We start from the raw sequence: 25,636 nt of genomic DNA on the forward strand, positions 1-25,636 counted from the left end.
CAAAATACCATTTGCTCCTAAACATTTCAGTCAGACTTGAGCATTTTTAACAATCAAATTATATAGATTAAAGAATTCAGGCTTTTGGTATAAAACATGATAGCTCTCCAGTTCTTCCCTTTAGTCACTGACGAAAGACAGCGGATGCTGTTTGAAATGTTTGACTGTTTCAAAATTTTATCCAGTTGCTTGAGTAACTGTCTTTTGGCATATCTCATTACCTGGATGTCTAACCTTCATCGATGTAAAGAAAGAATAGCCACAGGCTTTCTACAAACTATTTCATTGGTTAAGCTAAATGGAAAATAATCTTTCATCCTTGAGTCTGATTGGCCTTTGTTGTCATGACAACAGGTGGATGAAGATGAGCCCCTGTTCCTGAGTCTGATTGGTGACCTGTTCCCCGGGATCGTCCTGGATACGGCGACCTATGAGGACCTGCAGGCTGCCATCACCCATCAGGTGGACGAGTCGCCCGACCTCATCAACCACCCCAACTGGAACCTCAAACTTGTGCAGGCATGTTTTTAAAACTGCAATCAAACCTGTATATTTTGGTGGTCCCTTAGATAATTTTTCTCATTGACGCAAGAACGAACAATCAGTATCTGTTACCATCCTAGTAGAATCCTCACGGTCTATAGTGACCACCTGTCCAAATATAGAACAGATTTTATCAGTATCTTCTGTAGTCTTTTTTGTCAGTTTTTGACTGTACCTATTGATTCTGTTACCAGATTACAGGAACTTCGAGTTCTTTTGGTTGAGGTTTATCATCATGGACGATGACATAATGATAGTATTTGCAGTCAACTTTCTTTATGTGAATTTTTGACAATGTCAACATCAGAAATAGATTTTTAAATCATTGTCTGGGGCCGATATATTTCTGGTTGAAATGTATCCATTCTTTATCATGTTGATTAAAGAGTCTTTTGGACCAAGTTGATGTATTGTTAGGCATTATATCTGAGTCTCTCAGATGCCTAAAACTGCATGTAAATATAAGATATCCAGCCTGATGACACCTCTCTCCTTCCTCAGTTGTTTGAGACCCAGCGCGTGCGTTGGGGGATGATGACCCTGGGTCCCAGCGGGGCGGGGAAGACGGAGTGCATCCACACCCTGATGAAGTCCATGACGGAGTGCGGCGCCCCCCACAGGGAGATGAAGATGAACCCCAAGGCCATCACAGCGCCTCAGATGTTCGGACGGCTGGACGTGGCCACCAACGACTGGACAGACGGGATCTTCTCCACACTGTGGAGGAGGACACACAAGGCCAAGAAAGGTGAAAGTTTCCATGTCATTCTCATAAGCTTTGATATGCTACAGTTGTTTTGATTGGGTCAGGGACAGGTGTTATGAAAAGATCTTGAATTCTTGATGACAAAGATGAGTAAATTTTAGTCTGCAAAATTTGTTGTATGTAGCTGGTATGTTACACTGAAGGGCGGTTGTACCGGCTGTACAAATACAGAATTCTGATTGTCAGAGTGTCACTGTGAAGCAAAAGTTGAATTGAACAGAAATAATTTTTTCATTCATAATCATATAGAGAAAGCATTTTTGGGGTTCAAAAAGTGAACTATGCAATCTATCAAGAAAGCTGAAGCAAAGTTGAGTTGAATAGTTGGTCCCTTCCACCCTTCTCCCATATACAATGTACATAATATTACTACATGTACTAACAGACTGAGTATGGTAAGACTAAGTAACAGATAGAGAGAAAAGATTCAGGATCAACTCTTGATCCTTCTCTGTGCCAACGTAAATATATGCTGTAGCTCGCAACAACTGGAACATGAGTAATCACTAGTCCACAGCACGGAAAAAGTTATGATGTATTGAATCTAATCTTAATATGTATGTCCACCAACAGGAGAGAACATCTGGATTGTACTGGATGGTCCTGTTGACGCCATCTGGATTGAGAACTTGAACTCCGTACTGGACGACAACCGAACCCTGACCCTCGCTAACGGCGACCGTATCCCCATGTCCCCTGCCTGCAAGGTTGTTTTCGAGGTGCACAACATCGACAACGCCTCTCCAGCCACTGTTTCGCGCAACGGCATGGTGTTCATGAGCTCCTCTGTACTGGACTTCAGGCCAATACTTGCTGTAAGTTGTGCAGAACCATTCTTTAATCAATGAAGGATATGAATTACGATATACATCATGTACATTGAAACTTATCAGGAGGTACAGTCTGTGGCTTAATGTAGTTGAGTAAGAAATATGGGAAGGAGAAGGAGGCATTGTTCTTTCAGGCCAACAATTTGGGCATAACGAAACAGACACAAACTTATAATATACACAATGCCTCCTCTGCATCTGATCATCATCCTGTTCCCTATAAAAAGAATACTATAGACTCATTGTGTAAGCCAAACATTGTATCTGTTACAATTGTTGTGCAATGAAATTCAAGTTCATTTTGTATTCTTGACACCCTACCCCTTGTTGCATATAGGGAGGTAAAAAAAACAAATTGAAATTTACCAGAAATTTTGATGTTTCTCCTGATGACTTCTAGGGCTGGCTGCGTAAGAGGCAGCCACAGGAGGCAGACATCCTGCAGGGCCTGTTTGACAAGGTGTTTGACGACCTGTACCACTTCATGGCCCAGAACCTCTGGCCCAAGATGGTGCTACTGGAATGTAACTACATCGCTCAGGTAACCACCAGATTTATTTGCTTGGAAAGATTGCAAAAGAAAACTGGAATGGTTACATGTAACTATGGCAAGAAATGAAAGCCTTTTAAGGAATGAATCTCTCACTATGGTAATAAATTGATTTGGGAAATGCTCAAGGAAGATGCATGCATGAAAGAATGAACATTATCTTTTCAATTGATAACAGTGTGTCAGAGCAGTAGAAAAACAATACCTGGTAGTCATAAATATTTTATATATATAAATCTCCCACCAAGGATTTTTCTCTGTTTCTATTATTTTTGTTCTGCCTTTCCAGTCCTTGATTTTACCGGGTGGTGTGTGATATTCTGTTGATGTTGTATTCCCCTATTCCTTCCAGGCCTTGAATCTACTGGAGGGCCTGATTCCCAGTAAGGAAGAGGCAGGAGTCTTACCTGCTGCGCATCTGGAAAGGATCTTCATCTTTGCACTTATGTGGAGCATTGGTTAGTAACACACCTTCTATAAATTGTTCAAGGATTGTGATTTTGAGGAAATGTATTCCATTCATCTACAATTTTATCATGAATAGTTTGATGGAACACATCATAATTGTGGTACTGTGTGGTGCAATCAGTAGGGTGTCCCGACTTCAAAACCACTGATATGCCCCGATATTGTGCCCTTGGGAAAGGCACTTAACACGACTTTTCTCATGTGTAAATGAGTACCTAGCTTTGATTAGGGACGTTCCTCGGATAGGACGTTAAATGGAGGTCCTGTGTTTGGTGAGAGCCACACTTCAAACATGTTTAAGAACCCACCACACCTTTAAAAAAAAGAGTAGGGGCATGTCCCAGTGTGCGATGGTCCAAATAATGAATGTGGCTAACAGGCTGTTATTCTATGATCAGGTGCTATCTTGGAGTTGGAGGATCGAGCCAAGTTGGAAGAGTTTTTGAGAGGCCATGAGAGTGCCTTGGACCTGCCCACATGTGACACTGAGGCAGGCCAAACCATCTTTGAGTTTGTGGTGGACTCAAACGGTGAGCTACAAATAAAGTTATTGTTTTGAAAGTGACAGATTTTGATGGTATAAAATCATATCTTCTTTTGAAGATATTCTCAAAGACATGCACAGTGTTTCATCTAAAGGTGCAGAGTGTACAAGCTATTTCAACAGATGCAGTTTGGCATAATTGTAGTCAACACTTACTACCACTAATAGGATTAGCTTTTATTCAATTTTCAATCTAGGAATGTGTCGAACATGTTCCCAACCATAATATAAAAGGATTCAGCACAACAAGTTTGGAAAAATGGTCTATGAAAACAGATTGTATTTCCTTGCAGATTTTGCTCTCTAGTTTATACTGATTAGTATTCAGAATAACAAGTTTGGAAAAAACTTGGCTATGAAACATTCTGTATTTGCTTGCAGATATTTGGCTCTTAAGTTTATACTTAAGTATTCAGGACAACAAATTTGAAGAAATCTTATGTGAAACATATTGTATTTGCTTGCAAATGTCAGCTCTTTAGTATATATAAATTTCACATGTAGGAAACTGGCAGCACTGGAGCGAGCGTGTGGAGGACTTTCTCTACCCAGCAGACTCAGTCCTGGAGTATTCCTCCATCCTGGTCCCCAATGTGGACAATGTCAGGTCATCTTTCCTCATTGATACCATTGCCAAGCAGTCTAAGGTTGGTATTGAATATTGAGATGGCACCAAAAACATATATTTAGTCTTATTCTTAATGCAGGGATTTTTTATGAGGGTGCAAATTACTTGTTTTCATTTCTGTGTGGTAGTTCTATTGGTTTGGGAGCTACAAATAATGTACATTGATATGTAACAATATTAGTATCAAATCAAATTGTACTACAGTAAAATAACTGTCGTTGTGATCTGTGGACATGATTTTCGAAGTGATTTTAATGTCTAATAGTAATACATTTATGGAGCTCAAAACCATTGTCTATGTTGCCTACTTTACCAGTCTAACTGGTAGTTGTAAGAACAATCTCATCTGTCCTTGGTGCTGAAAGGCCATCACTACACGTTGTACTCTTACAGAGTGACACTTTGAGATCTCTTTACTTGTAATAGTATCAGAACAAGACTACTAACCAACCACCATGATTGCAGCTTTTTGGAAGAAACATTTTACTAGTGGTGACTGCCATGTACAATTCAAAAATGTAATGTATACATTTTTTCTTCTTCATTTTCCAGGCTGTTCTTCTGATTGGTGAGCAGGGCACAGCCAAGACTGTGATGATTAAGGGCTACATGTCTAAGTACGATGCTGATGTGCACATGGGCAAGAGCCTCAACTTCTCCTCAGCCACAGTGCCACTCATGTTCCAGGTACTTCTGCATGTTGTATTGTGTTACATTATGTTATATAATTGTACTGTATCAGGAACCAGTGACTGAATCGCATAACCTTACAATCGATGGGCCTGAAGCACAATGGTCTGCAGCAGCTACTTTTTTTTTGCCTTAGATTATTTCAATGTAACTGTATATGCTCCTGACCAGTAACTGTTCTATTTTTCCAATGCTTTTCCTTGTGATATTCACAAATACAAAGGATTGCGTTATGGATCAAGGTTTTTCATCTCATAACGCCTCAATTCTGTCAAGTATGGAGCTTTCATGTATCAAGAGCAGAGCAGCTACGTTGCAGTTTCATTCATGAATTGATAATGTATTATAATACAATGCACTAAAAGCAGTGTGTTAATTATCTGTGATAAATTCTTCCCAGCGTACCATTGAAAGCTATGTTGACAAGCGCATGGGAACCACCTACGGCCCACCAGCTGGGAGGAAGATGACTGTGTTTGTGGATGACATCAACATGCCAGTCATCAATGAGTGGGGAGATCAGGTAAGACAGCCATTCCTCAGTTATCTTAAAGAATGGGTTGAGCAACTGCAGTAATGTATGCAGAAACATGTTATTGTATTGCACATTGAAAAAAAAGAATGAGGAAAGCGTGCCATTAGTTTGTCCTCTGTAATGAGAGTAGGTGAACATTATTATCTGAATATATTTTCTGTCTGTACTTATTCTTGGTGTTGGATAAATGTCACTTAAAGTCAAAAATGGTGTTTTACTGGTTTCTTTAATGCCATAATGGTAGTGAGTATGGAATAAATTCTTCAACAACATCTCGTAGGTTACAAACGAGATTGTTCGCCAGACGATGGAGATGCAAGGCTTCTACAACCTGGAGAAGCCTGGAGAGTTCACCCACATTGTGGACATCCAGTTCCTGGCCGCCATGATCCACCCTGGAGGAGGCAGAAACGACATACCGGAGAGGCTCAAAAGGCAGTTCTGTGTCTTCAACTGTACCCTGCCTTCTAATAACTCCATGGACCACATCTTCCGTGAGTAGTCTTTAGAAATGAAGGCTAGGTTCATAATTGTTGATATGGGATCATTTCATCAAGGCTTACGTTATTCTGATTGGATCAATGACGATACTATGTACATAAAGATTGTACCAAAAACCGAATAGTAGACGAATCAGTTGGCAAGTTTGATGATGCAATGGTAGCAACCTGTCAAAATGAAGCTCTATCAGCCACACAAGGCTGCTTATGTAGCAGATGTCCCAAGAAATCTTCATTGTGACTATACTGGAGGTATCTTAACAGTGTAACTTTCTGTTTGCCTTTAAACAAGTGTGAGAACTCCTCCTGCAGGTATCATTGGCCTGGGTTACTTCTGTGTGGAGAGAGGGTTTAGTGAAGAGGTTGTTGAGATGGTGAAGAAGCTAGTGCCTGCTACCAGAGTTCTGTGGCAGATGACCAAGGTTGGTGCTTATTTATTAAACCAAGGAGCATTTCATGTATTTATCATTCATTTTTAGCATTGTAGGTGAGGTTGAAAATGATGGTTGGGAGGTGGTTCAAAGCTGGACAATGCTAGATACCAGGATGTACTATTATTGATTTTGTTTGGGTTATAGGGTTGATAGAAAATAGGATCCAGAAATTCTCAGGAAGATTTGCAGCCTGCTAACAAATTGGAGCAATATGGGAAAAACTTTGCTTTGAACAGGTGTCAAAGTTGTTTCTTTGCTCGCTTTCAGTCGTTTAGATGGACATAGAGGGACAATTTAGATAGCTTAGTTGTAGTAAAAGTTAAAGTTCCTTCCCACACCTGATGGTGCATAGGGCGATGCCCATCTCTGTTTCAGTAGCCCTTGGGCCATACAACTTTGTGCAATCAATACAGAAGAGGGCTAGTCAACTGGTAGTAGTGTGTGTTTAACTGCCATACTCTTTCCCAAAAGCTGAGTGCTAAGCAGAGAAAGCAGTATATACCATTTATTAAGTCTTTGGTATGACTTGGCCAGGGATCAAACTCATGACCTACCATTTGTTAGGCTAACAACACTCTTAGGCTAGTACCTTTAGGCCATTGCGCCAACTGTCAGTTGTAGACAGTCTGGTAAATCTAGAGTTCTTGTGCACACTTCAGGTGAAGATGCTGCCCACCCCTGCCAAGTTCCACTACATCTTCAACCTGCGGGACTTGAGCCGTATCTGGGAGGGGATGCTGAAGGTGCTGTCCAACGAGTGTGGATCTGAGCAGTACATCCTGTCTCTCTGGGAGCACGAGTGTGTCAGGGTTATCGTAGACAGGTGTGCTACAAGTCACTGAATGTCACATGATACTTTTTGAGTGCTTTGAATAGTTAGCATGATATAGGCAAGGTTAGACATCCAGGTAATGAGTTGCGCCAAATAATAGTTACTCAAGCAACTGGATGTGATTTTGGAAACGGTTAGACGTTTCAAGTAGCGTCTGCTACTTTTCAGCGGTGGCACTGAGCTAGATTGCTCGAACAGCAGGTTTTAACCTCAAACTTTGTACTTTGATGTAGATTTTTCAGACTGTAGGTTGGGTCGAGATGCACGTTAATCTAGCAGTTACATCTCCAAATTAGTATTTTCTGTGTCGTTAATGAGTACAAATTTTTTTGTTGGATTTAGAAAAGATAGGAGTGGGCAATTCCAAGAACCAATAAATCAAATTAGTGTGGCCTTAGCTGTGTATGGTCTGTCTGTGGTTAAGGAGACTTTATCACAAGTTTTGTGCCTTGTATCCCCCCTTAAGGTTTACCAACTCAGAAGACAAGGACTGGTTCTTCAAGGCCATTGTCAGGGTTGTCGGGGAGAACATCGGTACAGAGTACCTGGAGGAGCTGGACCCAGAGCCGTACTTTGTGGACTTCCTTCGAGACGCACCCGAGCCGACGGGAGAGGAGCCAGAGGACGCTGACCTGGATGCACCCAAAGTCTATGAGAAGGTGAGCAGAATACAATGTGTTTGATTACAATTTGACCAATTGCTGACGTCACGTATCCGTAATGACAAGTGTCAATAAAGTCACGTGTCTGTAACTCTCATGAGTTTACGTTCGGCAGTGATTGGTTATTATTGATCCCGAAGAAGGCGACAGTGGTCGTCGAAAATTCAATCCGTGAATACCTTTGTGTTGGAAGAAAGTTTAGCACTGTATTATGATACAATGTGTAGTTGCAGTTCAATCTTTCATGACCCTGCATCAATTTACTTTAAGTACTTGGTACTTAACTTTGGTTGAACTGCTTAAACCAGTCTTGGAACCTTCCTCCACTGCTCACTTTGACCAAGAAATCCTCTCATTTTAACTGTTAGGTGATTTTCTGCAATGTCTTTGATACGGTATGTATCATATGAAGACATTGTCCCTACTACTATGCTACTTGGTATGCTAATCTTAAATTTGTTAGCAGTTGCCTTATTCACATATCAATCACTTCATGCATGTATGATTATACTAATAAAAGTAAAACTTTATACAGTCTGAGTTTCATATTGACAGTGTATCCTCCATACCTCTTATCATGAATACTAGTGACAACTAAGCCAATTTATTCTTTTGCAATAGCATCGCAGCCATATTTATTGTAGTGTATTCATTTTCATGCTATAAGGCCACACCAATTTAATTTCTTGGTTAACTGATTTTTTGGGTAAAATTTTAGCACGAGGACATCATTAAAACAGGAGGCTGGTGTGAAAACTTGCACCTGTCCCTGTTCACTCCCTGAAACTGTGTGCACCAAAGAAAAAACTTTCCTCAGAGATTCTGTTTTCATGTTGATTTGCCAATCTAGCATTTTTTTAAACATTCCGTTAACCAAGAAATTAAATTGGTGTGGCCTAAGTTGTACATAATTTGAAAAGTGACTGGTGTTTTTGTCCAGATCCCCAGCTTCCAGGTGCTGAGTGATCGTCTGCAGATGTTCATGGCCTCCTACAACGACACAGTGCGGGGAGCACACATGGGCCTGGTCTTCTTCAAGGATGCCATGACTCACTTGGTCAAGGTGACAAAACAACATTCAAAAAAATAAAAGCTTGCCTACATACATTTGTATGTCCAGTCCTCCATAATAATACAGTGATAAACACCAACATGCACATGCACATACTCACACATCATTTTAAAGAACTGTGGCATTGCTTAAACTATCATACTTTTCCATCCTTTTTTTACACAATGTTGTTGGCCATAGACTTTATGTACTACACACACAACAGACACAACACACACAAAACACACACGCACAACACACACAAATGCAAGACACACACACGACACACAGATGCAAGACACACGCATGCAGACACACAGGCACACACACACACTATCATGTGCATATGATGTTTCTTTACTTTGCAACTTTCACTGCAACTTTCACTGCAACAAAGTACTATTAGTCTTAGGTATGGAACCCTGAATTTGATTCGGAATTGTGCAACCAAAATGTTTTGCAGATCTCCCGTGTGATCCGCACCCCACGAGGAAACTCCCTGCTGGTGGGAGTGGGTGGTTCTGGTAAGCAGTCCCTCACACGCCTGGCTTCCTTCATCGCAGGCTACAAGATATTCCAGATCACTCTCACAAGGTGGGTAGGTCAGGACAGAGGTCTATGTATAATTGAGGGGAACAAGAGATGGAGAGAAAGTAGTTATTTTCATTAAGCGTGCATACATGCAGGGTAAATAGTAATTCATGTGCATGAAGATTTGATTACAGTAATGTCTGTTACATGAACATCTTTCATTGTAAATCGAAAAGTTAAGATGTAAGAAATGGAAAGGTCATTAGATCACATGTTCTGATATCATGGAATTATAAACTTAAGTTATTCATCTTATTAACATTACACATTAAAATTGAAATGATATAGCACCTTACACAGTCTAAAATTTGTCACAACGAAATTGAAACAACTCAAAACCATATTATACACCTACTAAATGTTATTTTGTTTTCCTTACCCTCCCCCAACTTACATTTGCCTTTCCATCACCTTCAAACCCAAAATCCCTTACCACATATCCACATCACCTCTCTGCCCCTATACACAGAGAACCAGTCTTGTTCCTGAATAAACAATTGGAATGGTAAAGGTGAGCTACAGGTATTATTTGTAGCTTATTCTAGACATCTGATGGAATGCCTGAGAAATGCATGGTGGCTGTCTAACAAATGCAGAAAATGCATGCAATTTCTGCTGCTTGTGCTTGTACAATGACTGGACAGAAAAATGTTTGGTGTCATTAAAAAATGCGTCTAATGCTTGAGTGCCTTTTGTGACCCACTATGTAATTGCACACATGAAAATGTATTAAACATTCATGGAAAAAAAGAGTGCTGTGAATTACTGATAGATGTGCTGAACCTCAGGCCTTACTCTTTCCAGTAACAAAATTAACAATGAAAGAATCAATACCTAACAACAATATCTTATTTCACTGTTTAGATCCTACAATCAAAGTAATCTGATGGACGACCTGAAGTACCTGTATCGTGTGGCAGGGGGCGAGGGGAACGGCATCACCTTCATCTTCACTGACAACGAGATCAAGGACGAGGCCTTCTTGGAATACCTCAACAATCTACTGAGCTCTGGAGAGGTGAAAGACTATCACAATGATGATACATTTAATTCTTACTGCATAAACCTTTGTTTTCCCCATTCCATTTCTGCAACATCCATATGCTTAGATTTGTTTTTCAATCAAATTATGTGCCTAGATTCAACTGTCTTCCCTGTCATGAGTCTAGTTAACTGTCGCTTTTAGAAAAAAATCAGACTAAACAAAATCACGGAATGTCACTTATATCTAATCTTGTTTGAAGTAGCTTCTGGTCTTGAATTTCTATACTTTTCACAAGATTATCTTTAACCATTTGTCATTTTTTTGTCATCTAACCATTGCAACTCTTCATTGTACAGTCATTGTTCATTGACTCTACCTGTATACTTGTAAACCTGTTTGGAGCATGAGCTTTATGAGGCACTTCCTTCCTTTATTCTTCTTCTGACTAGTAACTAGAATTCATTAACATCAAGACTTAGCAACAAGCTCAGCATTTGCACTGTGGAGTCTATGATAGTACATATTACTGATAGTCTATGCTTGGTCCTGTATTCCCAGGTGTCCAACCTGTTTGCCCGTGATGAGCTGGATGAGATCACCCAGGAACTCATCCCTGTCATGAAGAAGGAGTTCCCGCGCCGGGCCCCCACCCAGGACAATCTGTACGATTACTTCATCTCCCGAGCACGGGACAACCTGCACGTGGTGCTCTGCTTTTCCCCTGTAAGTACAGGTGTAGATGATGGCTGAAGTGACGTGCTTGAGAGGAAGATCTGTTTGAGTTCTTTGTCACACTAGTACTTTAACATGCTTTCATCTTGTCCTGTTCGTTCTAAAACCCATTCTGATTTGGTTTCCCAGCTTGCAGCGTTCTGAAAAAAGTTTGACAAAAAAGTTTGTGAAATCTATACAGTCAGAAGGATATACAAAACTAAACACACAGAGTTTGGTATTCTGAATAATAGATTCTTAATTTTTGTTCTTTCACACCTTCCTCTTTGACTTTGACATTCTAAGATATTAGTATCTGCTTTACAAAATATTTTTTTGCAATTTACAGCATGTATTTTCCCATTTTGCAGCTGCTTTGTACAATTTAAAGTATGGTATAGGACTGTAAGAATAGATAGATAATGACAAATAAAGGATTGAGCCTTATCTTCAAATAATTAGAAGACTTCAATTTCCTTGTCTTTTTTTCTGGAAGGTTGGTGAAAAATTCCGTAACAGATCCCTGAAGTTCCCCGGGCTGATCTCTGGCTGTACCATGGACTGGTTCCTGGGGTGGCCCAAGGACGCGCTGGTGGCCGTGGCCGACAGTTTCCTGGCCAGCTACGAGATGGTGTGCTCCGCCGAGGTGAAGAGAGGGGTTGTAGAGACCATGGGCATATTCCACGACAAAGTGGCTGATGCTTGTGTCAAATACTTTGACAGGTTTGTCTCACCATTAAATTTCTGTAAACGCAAGCAAAGTGAATCAATGATATTCCAAAAAAATCTTCTAGTGCAAACATAGAGTAGACATCTTTACTTATAATCTATGACTCCCTTACTTTTGTTTCCATGTGTCAAGAAGAGCTTTTAATGAATTTTGTTTAGCCATTTTGCTTTTATAGGATTGCAGATGAATTAAGATTCAAAAAGGTCTCTGCTGTTAGATTCATGTCACTGATTGCAGATAGATATTTGCCCCTTATCTTCATTATTGTTGTGCTAAGTTTGTATCGGTATCTTTCCTAGGTGCTGAAAACATTGTACTAAGTTTGTATCAGTATCTTTCCTCGGTGGTGAAAGCATTGCTGGTTTTGATCACTGCTATCCACCCTTTTATTGTCATACTTTCTCTGTGATATGTACGGTTTTGTTTTTATTTGTTTCAACATTCCTACAAGTTGTCATTAAGTCTTTGAATCTTGAAACAAGTGTAACAAACTCAACTATTGGTGAATATCCTCATATAGGTACCGCCGTCAGACCCACGTGACACCCAAGTCCTACCTGTCCTTTATTGATGGCTACAAGAGCATCTACACTGAGAAATACTCACATATTGGGGAGCTGTCCCGCCGCATGAACACTGGTATGACATGAACGTTGCTGTATAGTTGACATTGTTTACCATTACGATGGAAAGTGAGTGCAAAAAGGTTGTACTGTTTGTCTAGAATATAAGAGCCATTGATGAGAGCACACAGAGGATTGCTAGTTCTCATATAACACACTGCACAGGCATGTCATTAAAACAGGTGTCTTCTAGGCAAGTTTAGGAGAACTAATCTTTCTTCCCTCTAACATAGGTTTGGAGAAACTGATAGAAGCTGGAGAATCTGTTGCCGAGTTGTCCAAGGAGCTGGTTGTTAAAGAGAAGGACCTTGCTGTTGCCTCTGCCAAAGCAGACAAGGTTTGTTTGGATCTAATAAAACTTTGAATTGTTCATGTTGGAAAAGAATGAAATGTCAACATGAAAAATATTGTAGGTTAGAATTTTTTAAATCCAGTAATAAAGATTTATTTCCAGTCCTGGGGATGAAACATCAAGGAAATGCTGAAAAATCAGAACAATGGTCACATGACTTATTACATGTATTGCATCACACTACCCAAGGACTTGAGGCTTTGTCCACTTGGACCACTTAATCTTTCTGCTTTTTTTCAACCAAACTGAATACACTGTCAGATAACTTAATTGCACAACAATTGTACAAGGTACAAAGTATGACTGGTACATAACTACAGTTCTATATATATCTAAGGGCTAATCTACCTAATACAAGAGTGTATAGTATGGGTTTAGAATGGGTTCTGGAGGAATTTCTATCGTGTAGACGTTCTTTAGTATATTTTCCTATGTATACCATGCAGGGGTTGTTACATGTGAATATGAACTTATTATGTGAGGTATGTCTAACAAGTTAAAGATTAATCAGGAAGAATCAATAAAGTTGTTTGACAGAGGGAACAAAACAACTTGGAACACTCAGTCAAACTCACGCACTCACTCAAAATGTTTGATTCACTCCTACTTGTAGGTGTTGGCTGAGGTGACAGTGAGTGCCCAGGCAGCTGAGAAAGTTAAGAACGAGGTGCAGAAAGTGAAGGATGCTGCTCAGCACATTGTGGATGACATTGCTGTGGAGAAGGCCGTCGCCGAGGAGAAACTGGAAGCAGCAAAACCAGCCTTAGCTGAGGCAGAGGCAGCCCTACAGGTAAAAACTTATCCGTCCAAGATGACGTTTTCTGTTGCTCTGCAAGAACGGCAATAAAAGAAAGGAAAAAGTGGAGCTGTTATGCAGTAGTAAAAACAGTTTTTTGTAAGAACAAAACGGTTTTGCTAACCATAGGGATACATTTTTTAGGTGTGATGTCTCACAAAAATATTGTGCAAATGTATTTTATTGCTGAAAATGAGTGAATTGTGCCAGAACAGGTTTTGTATACTAATTCCACCACATAGCAAGACTTCACAGCCACTGGAAGTTAAGGGTTACATTTAAAACGAAAACCTTCAGAAAGCCATGATACGAGATTAGAATTACAGCTTTTCTGCCAAGACTTTTTTAACTGACAAATCAATGTGAACCTTTTACCCCCAGACCATCAAGGCTGCAGATATTGGCACGGTGAGAAAGCTGGCCAAACCTCCCCACCTGATCATGCGCATCATGGACTGTGCCAGTCTCCTGTTTCGACGTCGCCTAGACATCGTGACGCTGGACCCTGACAGGCCCTGTCCCAAACCCTCCTGGTCAGAGTCACTTAAGGTGGGCAGCATTGATGCTGAGATAAAACTTCTTATTCTTCTAACAACAATTGTACACACTGGTTCAATGTACTGGTGCAATATAGGAGTTTACACTTTGGCAAACTACAAAAACTGCTTACAATGTCAAAAGGTGATTACATAATTTCTGCCAAAATTTGAATGCACTCTATGAACACAATTTGCATTTACGTGCACACATTCAAATGACACATTCAAATGCATCAAAAGCATTCGAATGTTGGCGGAAATGATGTAAGTAATCACTCCTGTGTCACAAGCAGTTTTTATAGTCCTTGGAAGTGTAAACGTCTATTGCCCCAATCTTTTTGTCATGAGTACAATGAGCAGTGGTCTGTGACTAACAACATCCAGTCGTATGGACGCCAAGTTGTTCCAGCTGTGTATACACAAGTAAAATACTTGACTTCTAAGGCACGAGTAGATAAACTATGCATGATACCTTCCTGGTTCCTATCAATCCCCCTCTTCTCCTTTTTCTCGACAGTTGATGTCGGCTAGCGGGTTTCTGTCCATGCTACAGAACTTTGCCAAAGATACCATCACCGAGGAGATGGTCGAGCTGATGCAGCCGTACCTCCGCATGGAGGACTACACCTTAGAAAACGCCAAGAAAGTCTGCGGCAACGTGGCAGGCCTGCTGGCTTGGACGCGCGCCATGGCAGTGTTCTACGGCATCAACAAGGAAGTGTTGCCCCTCAAGGTACTGCAAAAGGCTCCACAATGGCAGAAATAGATAAATAAATGGCAAGGACTTGGTCTTTTATGAAATTTGTCTTAAGTGTATGGAAATGGCTGTCCATTTGTTTTTCCCTAGAACTATTGTAGAGTGGAGCTTGCTGCCATCAAGGAAGTAGGAGCATCATCATCAGATAGCTAAATAAACAATGCTTGCAGTTAGATGAGCAAAGGTTTGGTGTGACAGGTTGTTGTGTGTAATATAACCATGTGCTGCATGCTTACAAAGCTCAGGTGTGATACACAATATACATGCTATATGGATACAGAAATTGAATCTGAGTGCACAAGAAAACCATACAGCCCATCAAATAGCAGCTTTCTGATTTTGCACTTGATAAAGGACAAGAAGAAAATTTAAATGTTGTATGATTGCACCCATGTAGGCAAACCTGGCAATCCAGGAGGCCCAACTGGGCAAAGCCATGGATCAGCTGAACAAAGCCCAGGCTCAGCTGGACGCCAAGCAGGCAGAGCTGGATGAGGTGCAGGCCAAGTTTGATGCTGCCATGAAGGAGAAACAAGTGAGCAGCCTGACTTCTTACTAATTATCGATCTACCATATTCTTTATATCAGAAACTGATAATTATCACTGGACAAGACTAGCTGCTACGAAGGAAAGTAAGCAGCCTGAGATGTCAGAAATGGTTGATTTACCATATACTTATCATAAGCTCACTGTACACAGCTGCATGTAGCTGCTATGCAGGTATTGCTGGAGCTTCCAATTTTGAAAGATGTTACTTATGTTAACTCTTCTTCAAACCTCCTGGAGATTGCTTCACAAAACAGGAGCCTTTGATCATTCATACTCTGCAAACTGCTTTTTATACTTTTTAGATGCCAGGGTTTAGAATCAGGAAATATGACATCTAGGTAGACAGACTGTCATATTTATGATGATGTGCTTGTAGGATCTGTTGGATGATGCTGAAGCCTGTAAGAAAAAGATGGATGCAGCCTCTGCTCTGATTGGTGGGTTGGCAGGAGAGAAGACAAGATGGACACAACAGAGCAAGGAATTCAAGGCTCAGATTGAGAGGTGGAAAATTAATCCTCCTGTGGCTGATGTTATTACTGCTGTCTTTGGGCCTTTATCCCTTAGGGTATACCTTGAAAGGCTGTAAAGTCTAAGTCTGTTTCTTTAGTCTTTTTATCATAAATATATTCTGATTTTTCCCTTTCAAATAATACCATAGTCTTAAAATTGTACTTCAAAATCATATGAAAATTCCATGGTTGATGCTTCAAGGTGTAGCTTTAACAAATGCCTTTCCAATGATGCAATAGTCACAAATTGTTGTCCAAAATGATATGAAAGGTCCTTCATGGATGATGCTATAAACTGTAGCTTCAACAGAGCTTTCAAATGCCTTTCCAATGATACAATAGTCTCAAATTGTAGTCCAATGTGATATGAAAGGTCCATAATGGATACTTGAGATGTAGCTTCAACAGAGCTGATATGAATGAAGTTTCTTTACTCTAGGCTGGTGGGAGACTCCCTCCTGTGCACAGCCTTCCTGTCGTACTCTGGTCCGTTCAACCAGGAGTTCCGTACCTACCTGTTGAAGGACGTGTGGGAGAAGGAGCTGGCCGTTCGTCACATTCCCTTCACCAAGGGGCTCAACATCACATCTGAACTGGTGGACCAGGCTACGGTAAGACATTAGTGGCATCGTATGGCGCAATCAGTAGGGCGTTTCGCCCGGAACCGAGAGGTCCCGGGTTCGAAACCACCGGTATGCCCCGATGTTGTGCCCTTGGGAAAGGCACTTTACACGGATTTCCTCACTCCACTCAGGTGTAAATGGGTACCTGACTTCGATTGGGGAAGTTCATATTGAGGTCACCTGGTGGCGCCGAATGGCAGCCGCCCAGACCCTTTCGACAGTTCCACAAAGTGCAAGTGTGGATAAGATATCATATATGTTGTGTAGTGTTGTGTACTGTGTGAAACCTGTAATACCCTGCATCAATTCGGCGCTAGAAAGGCTGCCATTGCGGGTAATTTCTGACCAATAAAAAAACCATTAGCCTTACCTGAAGATCTGCTAGCTATTTCATTATATTGTTCCTGCCGGGACTGATTTTATTTTTTGCAACAGAGTTGTTGGCCTTATCGTATGATGCATATATGAATTTTTTTTCCACCTCAGTTGTTATATTAATTTTATTTTTGTAAGTAAGAGGAAAGGGCCCTTTCAAAATGTAATAGTATGATGCACAGAAGTTTGAAATTCCATGATAGTTTTTCTTTTATTAGACCTGCAAAGAAGTCATCCGTAAAATCAAGCATGGCTGGTCTCACATAAAGAGAAATATTCATCCTATCTTATGTCTATACCACAATTCTTGCATAAAAACTAGAATGCTGATAAGTGGAAGCAGGGCCCAAAATTCATTTTGGGAATAGGTACATGCACTGGTGCACCTAGCCTAAAGATTTAGGTGCATAGAATAAATTTTGGGTGCACAACACAAAGATATGTGGAATGTCAGCAAAACCTATTTACAAACCATACTGCTTCTCTTCATAGCGTTAATCTGAAATTCTATGGCTAACTTGAATACAAGTAATAAGAGAGGTTTTACTAGAAAGGCCGTCATTTGCCCCTGAGCAAATACAGCATGTTTAGCCATACTCCTCCCCATACAAGAAGTGGGCTGTCCCAAAATAACACCCGGGCAAATCAAAATATTAACTGCATGTAGAAAGGCAACATTTGCGAGAGCATCATACTTCGCCAATCTCCCTCCCGATGCATAAATTGACTGTACCAAAATCACCCGTGCAAAAAAAATTCTCTCTACAAGTTCTGCAAGACCCCAAGAGCTTCTCACTGCAAAGGCTTGCGTGTGTTCCTGCAATATGACCTCAGGTAAACTAAATAGAACATGTGTTCTTTGGCCAGTAGCAAATGGAAGGCAGGGATCCTTAGATAGAACATGGATTCTTTGGCCAGCAGCAAATAGAACATGGAACAGGGATACCACTTTTGGCCTGTTTTTGGTCTGAAATGGGTCCAAAAGTCCCAAAAATGAAGCATTTTGAAGTGATGTACACCAGAATTGTGATTGAAATCCTGTAGGGACATGTTTAAGGCGCCCTTGTACCGAATGTCAGGTCATTTGCTTGTAAAACCAGGCCACAGGAGACCAAAATGTAATTTTTGCCTAAAAATGCCCAAAAAAACCTCCATAAAAATGATTTTCAGGCCTGTTTCAAAAAAATGAAAAAATCACACGAGGGTATTTGCCTTCTTTACCTCCATGCCAAATTTCAGGTCGGTTGTTCAAAAAATGGCAGAGTTGAATCAATTTGAAGATTTGGCAGAAGAAGGAGAAGAAGAAGAAGAACGTGAACAAAAACAATATGTTGAGCCATACTAGGTATGGCTAAACATAATTATTGTTCTGATACTGATATGTTAACTACTGTATATTAGTGTACAATAATTATTAATCTTTATGTAGACAGCCCTGCACCAATATCTAACTGCACCAGTGCACCCACAGTCAAGAATTAGGTGCACAGCTCCAATTTTGGTTGCACAAAACTTGTCAAAAGTGCGCACATGCACCCAGTGTTTCGAGCCCTTGGAAATGTTGGGAATGTTGTGTTAACTTTGTTTCCTGCCTTATATGTTTCTCCTGTAGGTTGGAGAGTGGAACCTTCAGGGCCTGCCTAACGATGATCTGTCTGTTCAAAACGGCATCATCGTCACCAAGGCAACCCGCTACCCCCTCCTGATCGACCCTCAAGGTCAAGGCAAGATCTGGATCAAGAACAAGGAGAAGGACCACGAGTTACAGGTCAGGAACCATCAGGACCAACAAATGTTTTTTTCACAATCTTTTTCAATCTTCCAGACACTCGTGTTTGAAATGAATATGTAGTAACAAACCTTGGACCTCAGACTGTCACCAAAATGACCTAATACCTTGGTTGATATATGCAGTTCTTTTTTAATGTACTCCACTTCTAGTTAGTTATGTTCCTTCTTCCCAATGTTGTGCCAATGTTATCAATACAATGTTTGAAATGCACATGCAGTACTGTCTTAAGCATGTATCACCCCTACTTTTGTTATTAAAGTTGAAAAGTGTGTTATAAAACCATTCCATCCACAAACCAAATAATGCTGATGATTGATAACCAATTTAAACAGGGACAGACTATCTCAAGCATGTATATGACTATATCTTGTCACATGATAATCAACACCATGTCACATAACAAGAGAAGTCAAAGACGAGATCTGACTTTTTGTCACGAAAGCTCCCCAGAGTAGCAAACTGTTTTGTTGTGTAAACGTTTGAATATTTTTTTAAAGATAAAGAACCTCCTTAACATAGGTGATAACACATTATGTTGCTATGACAATGGACTTACACATCTGTATCTTCAGGTGACGTCTCTGAACCACAAGTACTTCCGGACCCACCTGGAAGACGCCCTGTCCTTGGGCCGACCCCTACTGATCGAGGACATCAGCGAAGAACTGGACCCAGCCTTGGACAACGTCCTGGAGAAAAACTTCATCAAGTCTGGCTCAACATTCAAGGTTTGCTGTAAAGTTGCTATCAGAAGGGGTTACAAAACAGATGATGGTGAAGGGCTGTTTAGATGTTGTTGAAAATTCCAGATGTACCAGAGGCAAAAAGTCCTACAAGCCACAAATTTTTGTTTTTCAAATTGTTGCCTTACAGTTTGGAGGAGACATGTGTCTTCATCCACAATGATAAGGTTTTTTGCTTTGGCCTAGCATAGTCCCTTTCTTGTAATATATGCAATAAAAAAGCCATGTGAGTAGCACTGCTTGAAAGCTGTTCCTCATTGTATACTATAATATTCGTAGGCAAATAGTACTAGTGGACCACCTCAAATCAACCCTAAAATTGTTCAAATATCTGGTTATAGTTGTACTGGTTTTAAAGCATTTGATTTTTTTCTTCCCTAGGTGAAAGTTGGAGATAAGGAATGTGATGTGATGTCTGGCTTTACCCTGTACATCACCACCAAGCTTCCCAACCCTGCATACACTCCTGAGGTAGGTTCTACTTTACATAGTTTCTATCACATCTGCCCTAGCTTTGAACCACAATAACTACCTATTCTGTCTGATGTCTAATGAAAAGTGGGATTATGTAGCAGATTCAGTAATGAACTGCTCCGAAGTTTTGTTGGTGGAGTCTCTCCGTGGTGCTGAAAATACAGTTATGATGCTTCTTCCCAGTGGTGCGCCAATGTTATCATAATCTGCAGTTGTCATGTTGTATCAATCCAACACAACACAAGACAAGAGCCCACTGTGCTGAAAGTATAGTTATAATGCTCCTTCCCGATGGTGTGCCGATGTTATCACAACATTGTTGTCAATGCAAAGTTTGAAATCTAGCATTGTCTTAACACTATTGAATGGCACAACTGCTGCCTTCCTACAGATCAGTGCCCGTACCTCCATCATTGACTTCACTGTGACCATGAAGGGTCTGGAGGACCAGCTGCTAGGCAGAGTGATCCTCGCCGAGAAAGCTGTATGTTTTATCTATCTACTTTGCTCAATTACCTTATATGATTGAAAATATTTAATGTACTGTCAAGGCATTAAGAGCCATCTAATTGAATTTGGCTATCACGCTCTTCACTTGGGCAACCATGTTACATATTTTCTTAGTTTTTCTTTGAAAACTCATTCAGAGCTGCTGTTAGACATGTGTAGATGTGATTGCCACATGTGCAGAAAAATTAACTGACAAGGTACTTGGGTTAGGGTAGAATTCTAACTATTCCTTAGTGACTGAAACCTATCCTCCTTCCCCAGGAACTAGAGTCAGAGCGAACCAAACTGATGGAAGACGTGACAGCCAACAAGAGGAAGATGCAGGAACTGGAGGACAACCTGCTCTACAAGCTCACCAGCACTCAGGTTGGTCTGGATCTTCAGCCAGATGACTGGTCTTCAGCCTAGTGCTGTGTACCTAAACTCATGTTCAGGTTCAGTCCAAAGGTTCAGGTTCAGGCTCGGACTTATAAGTGAACCCATAGCATATGTGTGCTAGTTTTCTGTTACATGTAAAATTGCATGTTGGCATTCATTTAAAAAAGACACATGTAAAATCATACTGGGTTTTCAGCTGCACATTGCAGGTTTGTTTTCAAAGTCAATGGGTTCGTTGATAAAAAGACTCTTTGTACACAATCAAGTGATTTGTTCAATCAATGTTTCAGTGACCATCTGTCACCTTCCTCAGGGCAATGCACATTGCACCACAGCACAGATGTCACTCGTTTTAGATGCATTCCTGTAGTGCAGTGTGAACTATCCAGGGTCTTTTAATTTGGTGACTTACCAACCTGATGAAACTATCATTATTCAATGGGTTCTTGTGCTTGAGATGTATGTCACAAGCCTTTACACCTTTGCGTACTGTACAAATCTGTTGTTCTCTTGTACTTCAAAAGTTTCTTTTCTCCTACAGGGCTCCCTTGTCGAGGATGAGTCCCTCATCACAGTGCTGGCCATCACCAAGGAGACAGCAGCTGAGGTTAGCGAGAAGCTGATCGTCGCAGCAGACACGGAGATCAAGATCAACGAGGCCAGAGAGGAGTATCGACCTGGTACGGTGTACCCCTCTGTAATACAACTCTTACTAATAAAACCTGATAAAAATAGAGACATGAAGTACTCAAAAGGGTGATGGCAATGTTACTTTGCACATATAAATAAAATTTGTACTGTACAATACCTACAATGACTTTGTATCATGGTCAGGATTAAGCAGATTCATCTTCTGTGTCTGCATACCTGGGTAGCTGGTATAACTTTAACGTTTTGCTTTACTGTCTAACTATTGTAGAAGTTTTGTTCCTGTATTTGATTTGATTGTATTTAATGCAGGCAGACTCCAGGAAGAATAGTGTAAAATATGTAAAATTACACTAAATGGATATCTGAATAAAACAAACAAACTGCCCATTGGCATGATACACCAGCTTGAAAAATTCTTGCACTGACAGAAGAAATTTGCTGATGTTTCTACTCAGTGGCGACCCAAGGTAGCATCTTGTACTTCCTGATCACGGAGATGAGCATGGTGAACTGTATGTACCAGACCTCTCTCAGGCAGTTCCTGGGCATCTTCGATCTCTCCCTGGATAGGTAAGGTCACAGTCATTCAGACAAGCTTTTTAATCAGCACCACAGCTCTAACCTCAAAAGGCAACACGTTGCAACAAGCATGACACTAGTTAGGTACAAAGAGGCATTTTGCTATTGTCAAGCAATATCGGAAACATTGTTAAAGATAAAGCATTTACCATTAACAGTGCTGTCACATTTGTCATATGTCATTCTATGATGTTGATGTCATAGAATTTTCAAGGATGTGACAGAGCCAACTACAGATCATCTAAGACAGCCTTTTCTGTAACAAGACATCTGAATTTTGTATGACACAAGTTTTGTAATTGGCAATTGCTTGAAAACAACTATATTTAGTGTTGCTGTTGAGCTCTTCAATCTTTCTTATCTTTCCAAACAGGTCAGACAAGTCCCCTATCCCAGCCAAGCGGATCCACAACGTGATTGAGTACCTGTCGTTTGCAGTGTTCAGGTACTCGTGTCGTGGTCTGTACGAGACTCACAAATTCCTCTTCACGCTCCTGCTGGCTCTGAAGATTGACCTGCAACGCTCTGCCATCTCTCACGATGAGTTCCAGGTTCTCATTAAAGGTGGGAGACAATATTGCACTTGTAGCTACAGCATCAGTTACAACATATTTAGTAACAAATTTGTCAAATACTGTACTTGCAGAAATGTTTCGCGGGGATTTAATTTCGCTGGAAGAAAAGCGAGTTTTGGTGGTGGTTTTGTGTTTGCAATTAAACAATAGAAGCGCTACAGTCACACAATGAAATGGCTTTTCATGGTGGTTTTGAGTTTGCGGTAATGAATTCACCGCAAAAAACGGGAACATAAAACTACTGCGAACATTTCTTCATTTACAGTTTCCGGGTCAATATCCCAAGATTGATGTATGACAGAAACTTCTTACTTGCATGGTAGATACCACCTATATTCTAGAGGTAAAAATCTGGATTAAATTCAATTTTGTTTGAAGCAAAGCAGCTAAAAGCTAGAAGGTACACAAACAATAGCTTTATCTAGGAATGTCTTGACCAGGTGATGAAAAGAGAAGGCCTCATCTTCAATATGTGGCTAGTCCTGGAACCTTTTTATCTGATACAGCTACTGAGTATTGTCTGTACATACAGAAGTTGATCACTTTCTAATCTCTCCTCACCATAGGTGGTGCTGCCCTTGACCTGAATGCTGTGCAGCCCAAACCGTGCAAGTGGATCCTGGACATGACCTGGCTCAACCTGGTGGAGCTCAGCAAGCTGCCAAAGTTCTCGGACGTGCTCAACCAGGTAAGACTGAGGTCTTCAGAAAGTTCTCTCAGTCCACAGGAAGACTAAAATTTGTTATATTCAGTCAAGATGTCTTCATAACCCTGTTCTAATCCAGATGGATCCACATGTTTAAAAGTTCACTCCGTTGACTTCTATTGTGAATTGTGATCATTGTAGATTTTGGCTGAACTAGATTAGTCCATTGCTGTGATGAGTTTGGCATCAGTTTCAATACTTCAGACAGTTTGGAATGGCCATTGTGTTGAAGTAGGATGGAATCCATAGCTCAACAATGGATGTTGTTAATCTTGGTTTGTAACAGATCCCACGTAATGAGAAGGGCTGGAAGGTCTGGTTTGACAAGGATGCTCCCGAGGAGGAAACCCTCCCAGATGGCTACGAGGTCTCCCTCAACACCTTTCAGAAACTGCTCATTGTCAGGTAAGAAAAGGGATTGACGCATACCTACCTACCTACCTAGTCCCTTGACAAGGTAGCAAAGAAGATGGACATCTGTCTCTAGGCTTGTCTGCTCCTTGCAGTAGTCAAACTTTCGGCCAGGCTAAGGGACATCCACTTTGTAATTGACGCATATTGTTTGTCAAACGATGAGACACATGAATTAAATCTTCAACATTAATGCCCTAAGTTGTGAAATACCCAACACTATTTCTGTGTATTTCTGGCAGAGTTGACACAGCGTTCCGATGAAGGTTGTTGATGAGGTGGCAAAAACTAGACCTGTCTGTACACCACAACGTATTCATTACAATTTACATGAATGTATCAAGAGAAGAATCTGTCATTTTTTTAACAATGAAGGAAAATCCAAATTTCAATCATCCCAACAGATGCTGGTGCCCTGACCGCACCCTCCCCCAGGCCCGTAAGTACATTGCAGACTCCATGGGAGCGCGGTACGCGGAGCCCGTCATCCTGAATCTGAGGGAGACCTGGGAGGAGAGCGACAACCGCGTGCCGCTCGTCTGCTTCCTGTCCATGGGCTCCGACCCAACCAACCAGATTGAAGCCCTGGCTAAACAACTCAAGCTCAGTAGGTCTTCCATGCTCATGTCATCAATATGAAAGAAAGTTATGTAGAGATTTTATCATAAGGTAAGATAGAAATCCCACCAGAGCAATGAAAGGGTTTCCTGTACTACATTAATTGTCAGTTTATAAATTATTAAGTTTGCTCTGTGAGATTAAAAGGTGCATGGTCGTAATGGTCTGAGTCTGTCAGCAATGCTATTGATGAAGAAACAGAACGATGCTTTAGAATGCACTTTTAAGTTACATGTACTTAGTAACTGTATGCCATAAGAAATGGTTTCTATCTGTCCTTTTCTCCAGGTTGCTAGGTCATCTATATATGGGCCAGGGCCAAAAGGTACATGCCCATCAACTATTGAAGCAGTGCATGGCACAGGGTGGCTGGTTTGCTGCTGCAGAACTTTACTTTATTAACCTTCAGCACACTGAAGTAGCCGTTTGGCAACTAATCTCCTATTGGTTACAGAGTTAGGCAGCAGAAAGAAGGTTAAGTTTGATCTCATATCAAGAACTTTTGTCCTATATTCCAGGTTGCCAGGCCATCTCCATGGGCCAGGGCCAGGAAGTCCACGTTCGTCGACTGTTGAACCAGTGCATGGCGCAGGGGGGATGGGTGCTGCAGCAGAACTTTACTTTATTAATTTTGATCTCATAGTCATATTAAGAACTGTTTGTCCTAACCCCCAGGTTGCCAGGCCATCTCTATGGGCCAAGGCCAGGAGGTCCACGCCCGTCGGCTGTTGAACCAGTGCATGGCGCAGGGCGGCTGGGTGCTGCTGCAGAACTGCCATCTGGGTCTGGAGTTCATGGACGAGCTCCTGGAGACCGTCACCACCCACGAGCCCATCCACGAGGCCTGCCGCGTCTGGATCACCACAGAGGTCCACCCCACCTTCCCCATCAGCCTGCTGCAGGTAGGCTCTGTCACAGTCACAAAACCTCATCTTAAATGCTCTCAACATGTAGACCAGGTATCCTTGAAAGGGAGATACAGGGGTGTCCAGCCTAGTTCCAAGAGCATTCTTCCATGGAAC

General features: G+C 41.1%; 1 protein-coding gene across 1 annotated transcript in view; it reads left to right on the plus strand.

Annotated features, from left to right (window-relative positions):
- LOC136429887 (dynein axonemal heavy chain 8-like) overlaps positions 1-25,636 on the plus strand; it is an 87,999-nt gene that overhangs the window by 44,225 nt on the left and 18,138 nt on the right. The window contains exons 51-88 of the mRNA XM_066419983.1: positions 355-519; positions 1,045-1,291; positions 1,883-2,124; positions 2,540-2,680; positions 3,042-3,147; positions 3,556-3,687; positions 4,206-4,348; positions 4,882-5,016; positions 5,420-5,542; positions 5,835-6,048; positions 6,367-6,476; positions 7,148-7,311; positions 7,787-7,979; positions 8,923-9,045; positions 9,497-9,627; positions 10,489-10,642; positions 11,168-11,332; positions 11,817-12,043; positions 12,571-12,689; positions 12,907-13,010; positions 13,639-13,815; positions 14,203-14,370; positions 14,878-15,093; positions 15,515-15,652; positions 16,044-16,171; positions 16,619-16,790; positions 18,790-18,945; positions 19,542-19,697; positions 20,094-20,183; positions 20,578-20,670; positions 20,958-21,062; positions 21,616-21,754; positions 22,181-22,295; positions 22,678-22,868; positions 23,446-23,567; positions 23,872-23,990; positions 24,401-24,603; positions 25,290-25,516. Coding sequence (XP_066276080.1) covers positions 355-519; positions 1,045-1,291; positions 1,883-2,124; positions 2,540-2,680; positions 3,042-3,147; positions 3,556-3,687; positions 4,206-4,348; positions 4,882-5,016; positions 5,420-5,542; positions 5,835-6,048; positions 6,367-6,476; positions 7,148-7,311; positions 7,787-7,979; positions 8,923-9,045; positions 9,497-9,627; positions 10,489-10,642; positions 11,168-11,332; positions 11,817-12,043; positions 12,571-12,689; positions 12,907-13,010; positions 13,639-13,815; positions 14,203-14,370; positions 14,878-15,093; positions 15,515-15,652; positions 16,044-16,171; positions 16,619-16,790; positions 18,790-18,945; positions 19,542-19,697; positions 20,094-20,183; positions 20,578-20,670; positions 20,958-21,062; positions 21,616-21,754; positions 22,181-22,295; positions 22,678-22,868; positions 23,446-23,567; positions 23,872-23,990; positions 24,401-24,603; positions 25,290-25,516 — 5,853 coding nt within the window. The remainder of the gene's footprint in view (positions 1-354; positions 520-1,044; positions 1,292-1,882; positions 2,125-2,539; positions 2,681-3,041; positions 3,148-3,555; positions 3,688-4,205; positions 4,349-4,881; positions 5,017-5,419; positions 5,543-5,834; positions 6,049-6,366; positions 6,477-7,147; positions 7,312-7,786; positions 7,980-8,922; positions 9,046-9,496; positions 9,628-10,488; positions 10,643-11,167; positions 11,333-11,816; positions 12,044-12,570; positions 12,690-12,906; positions 13,011-13,638; positions 13,816-14,202; positions 14,371-14,877; positions 15,094-15,514; positions 15,653-16,043; positions 16,172-16,618; positions 16,791-18,789; positions 18,946-19,541; positions 19,698-20,093; positions 20,184-20,577; positions 20,671-20,957; positions 21,063-21,615; positions 21,755-22,180; positions 22,296-22,677; positions 22,869-23,445; positions 23,568-23,871; positions 23,991-24,400; positions 24,604-25,289; positions 25,517-25,636) is intronic.

This window comes from Branchiostoma lanceolatum, chromosome 3, assembly GCF_035083965.1.
Source record: "Branchiostoma lanceolatum isolate klBraLanc5 chromosome 3, klBraLanc5.hap2, whole genome shotgun sequence".
Taxonomy (NCBI): Eukaryota; Metazoa; Chordata; class Leptocardii; order Amphioxiformes; family Branchiostomatidae; genus Branchiostoma; species Branchiostoma lanceolatum.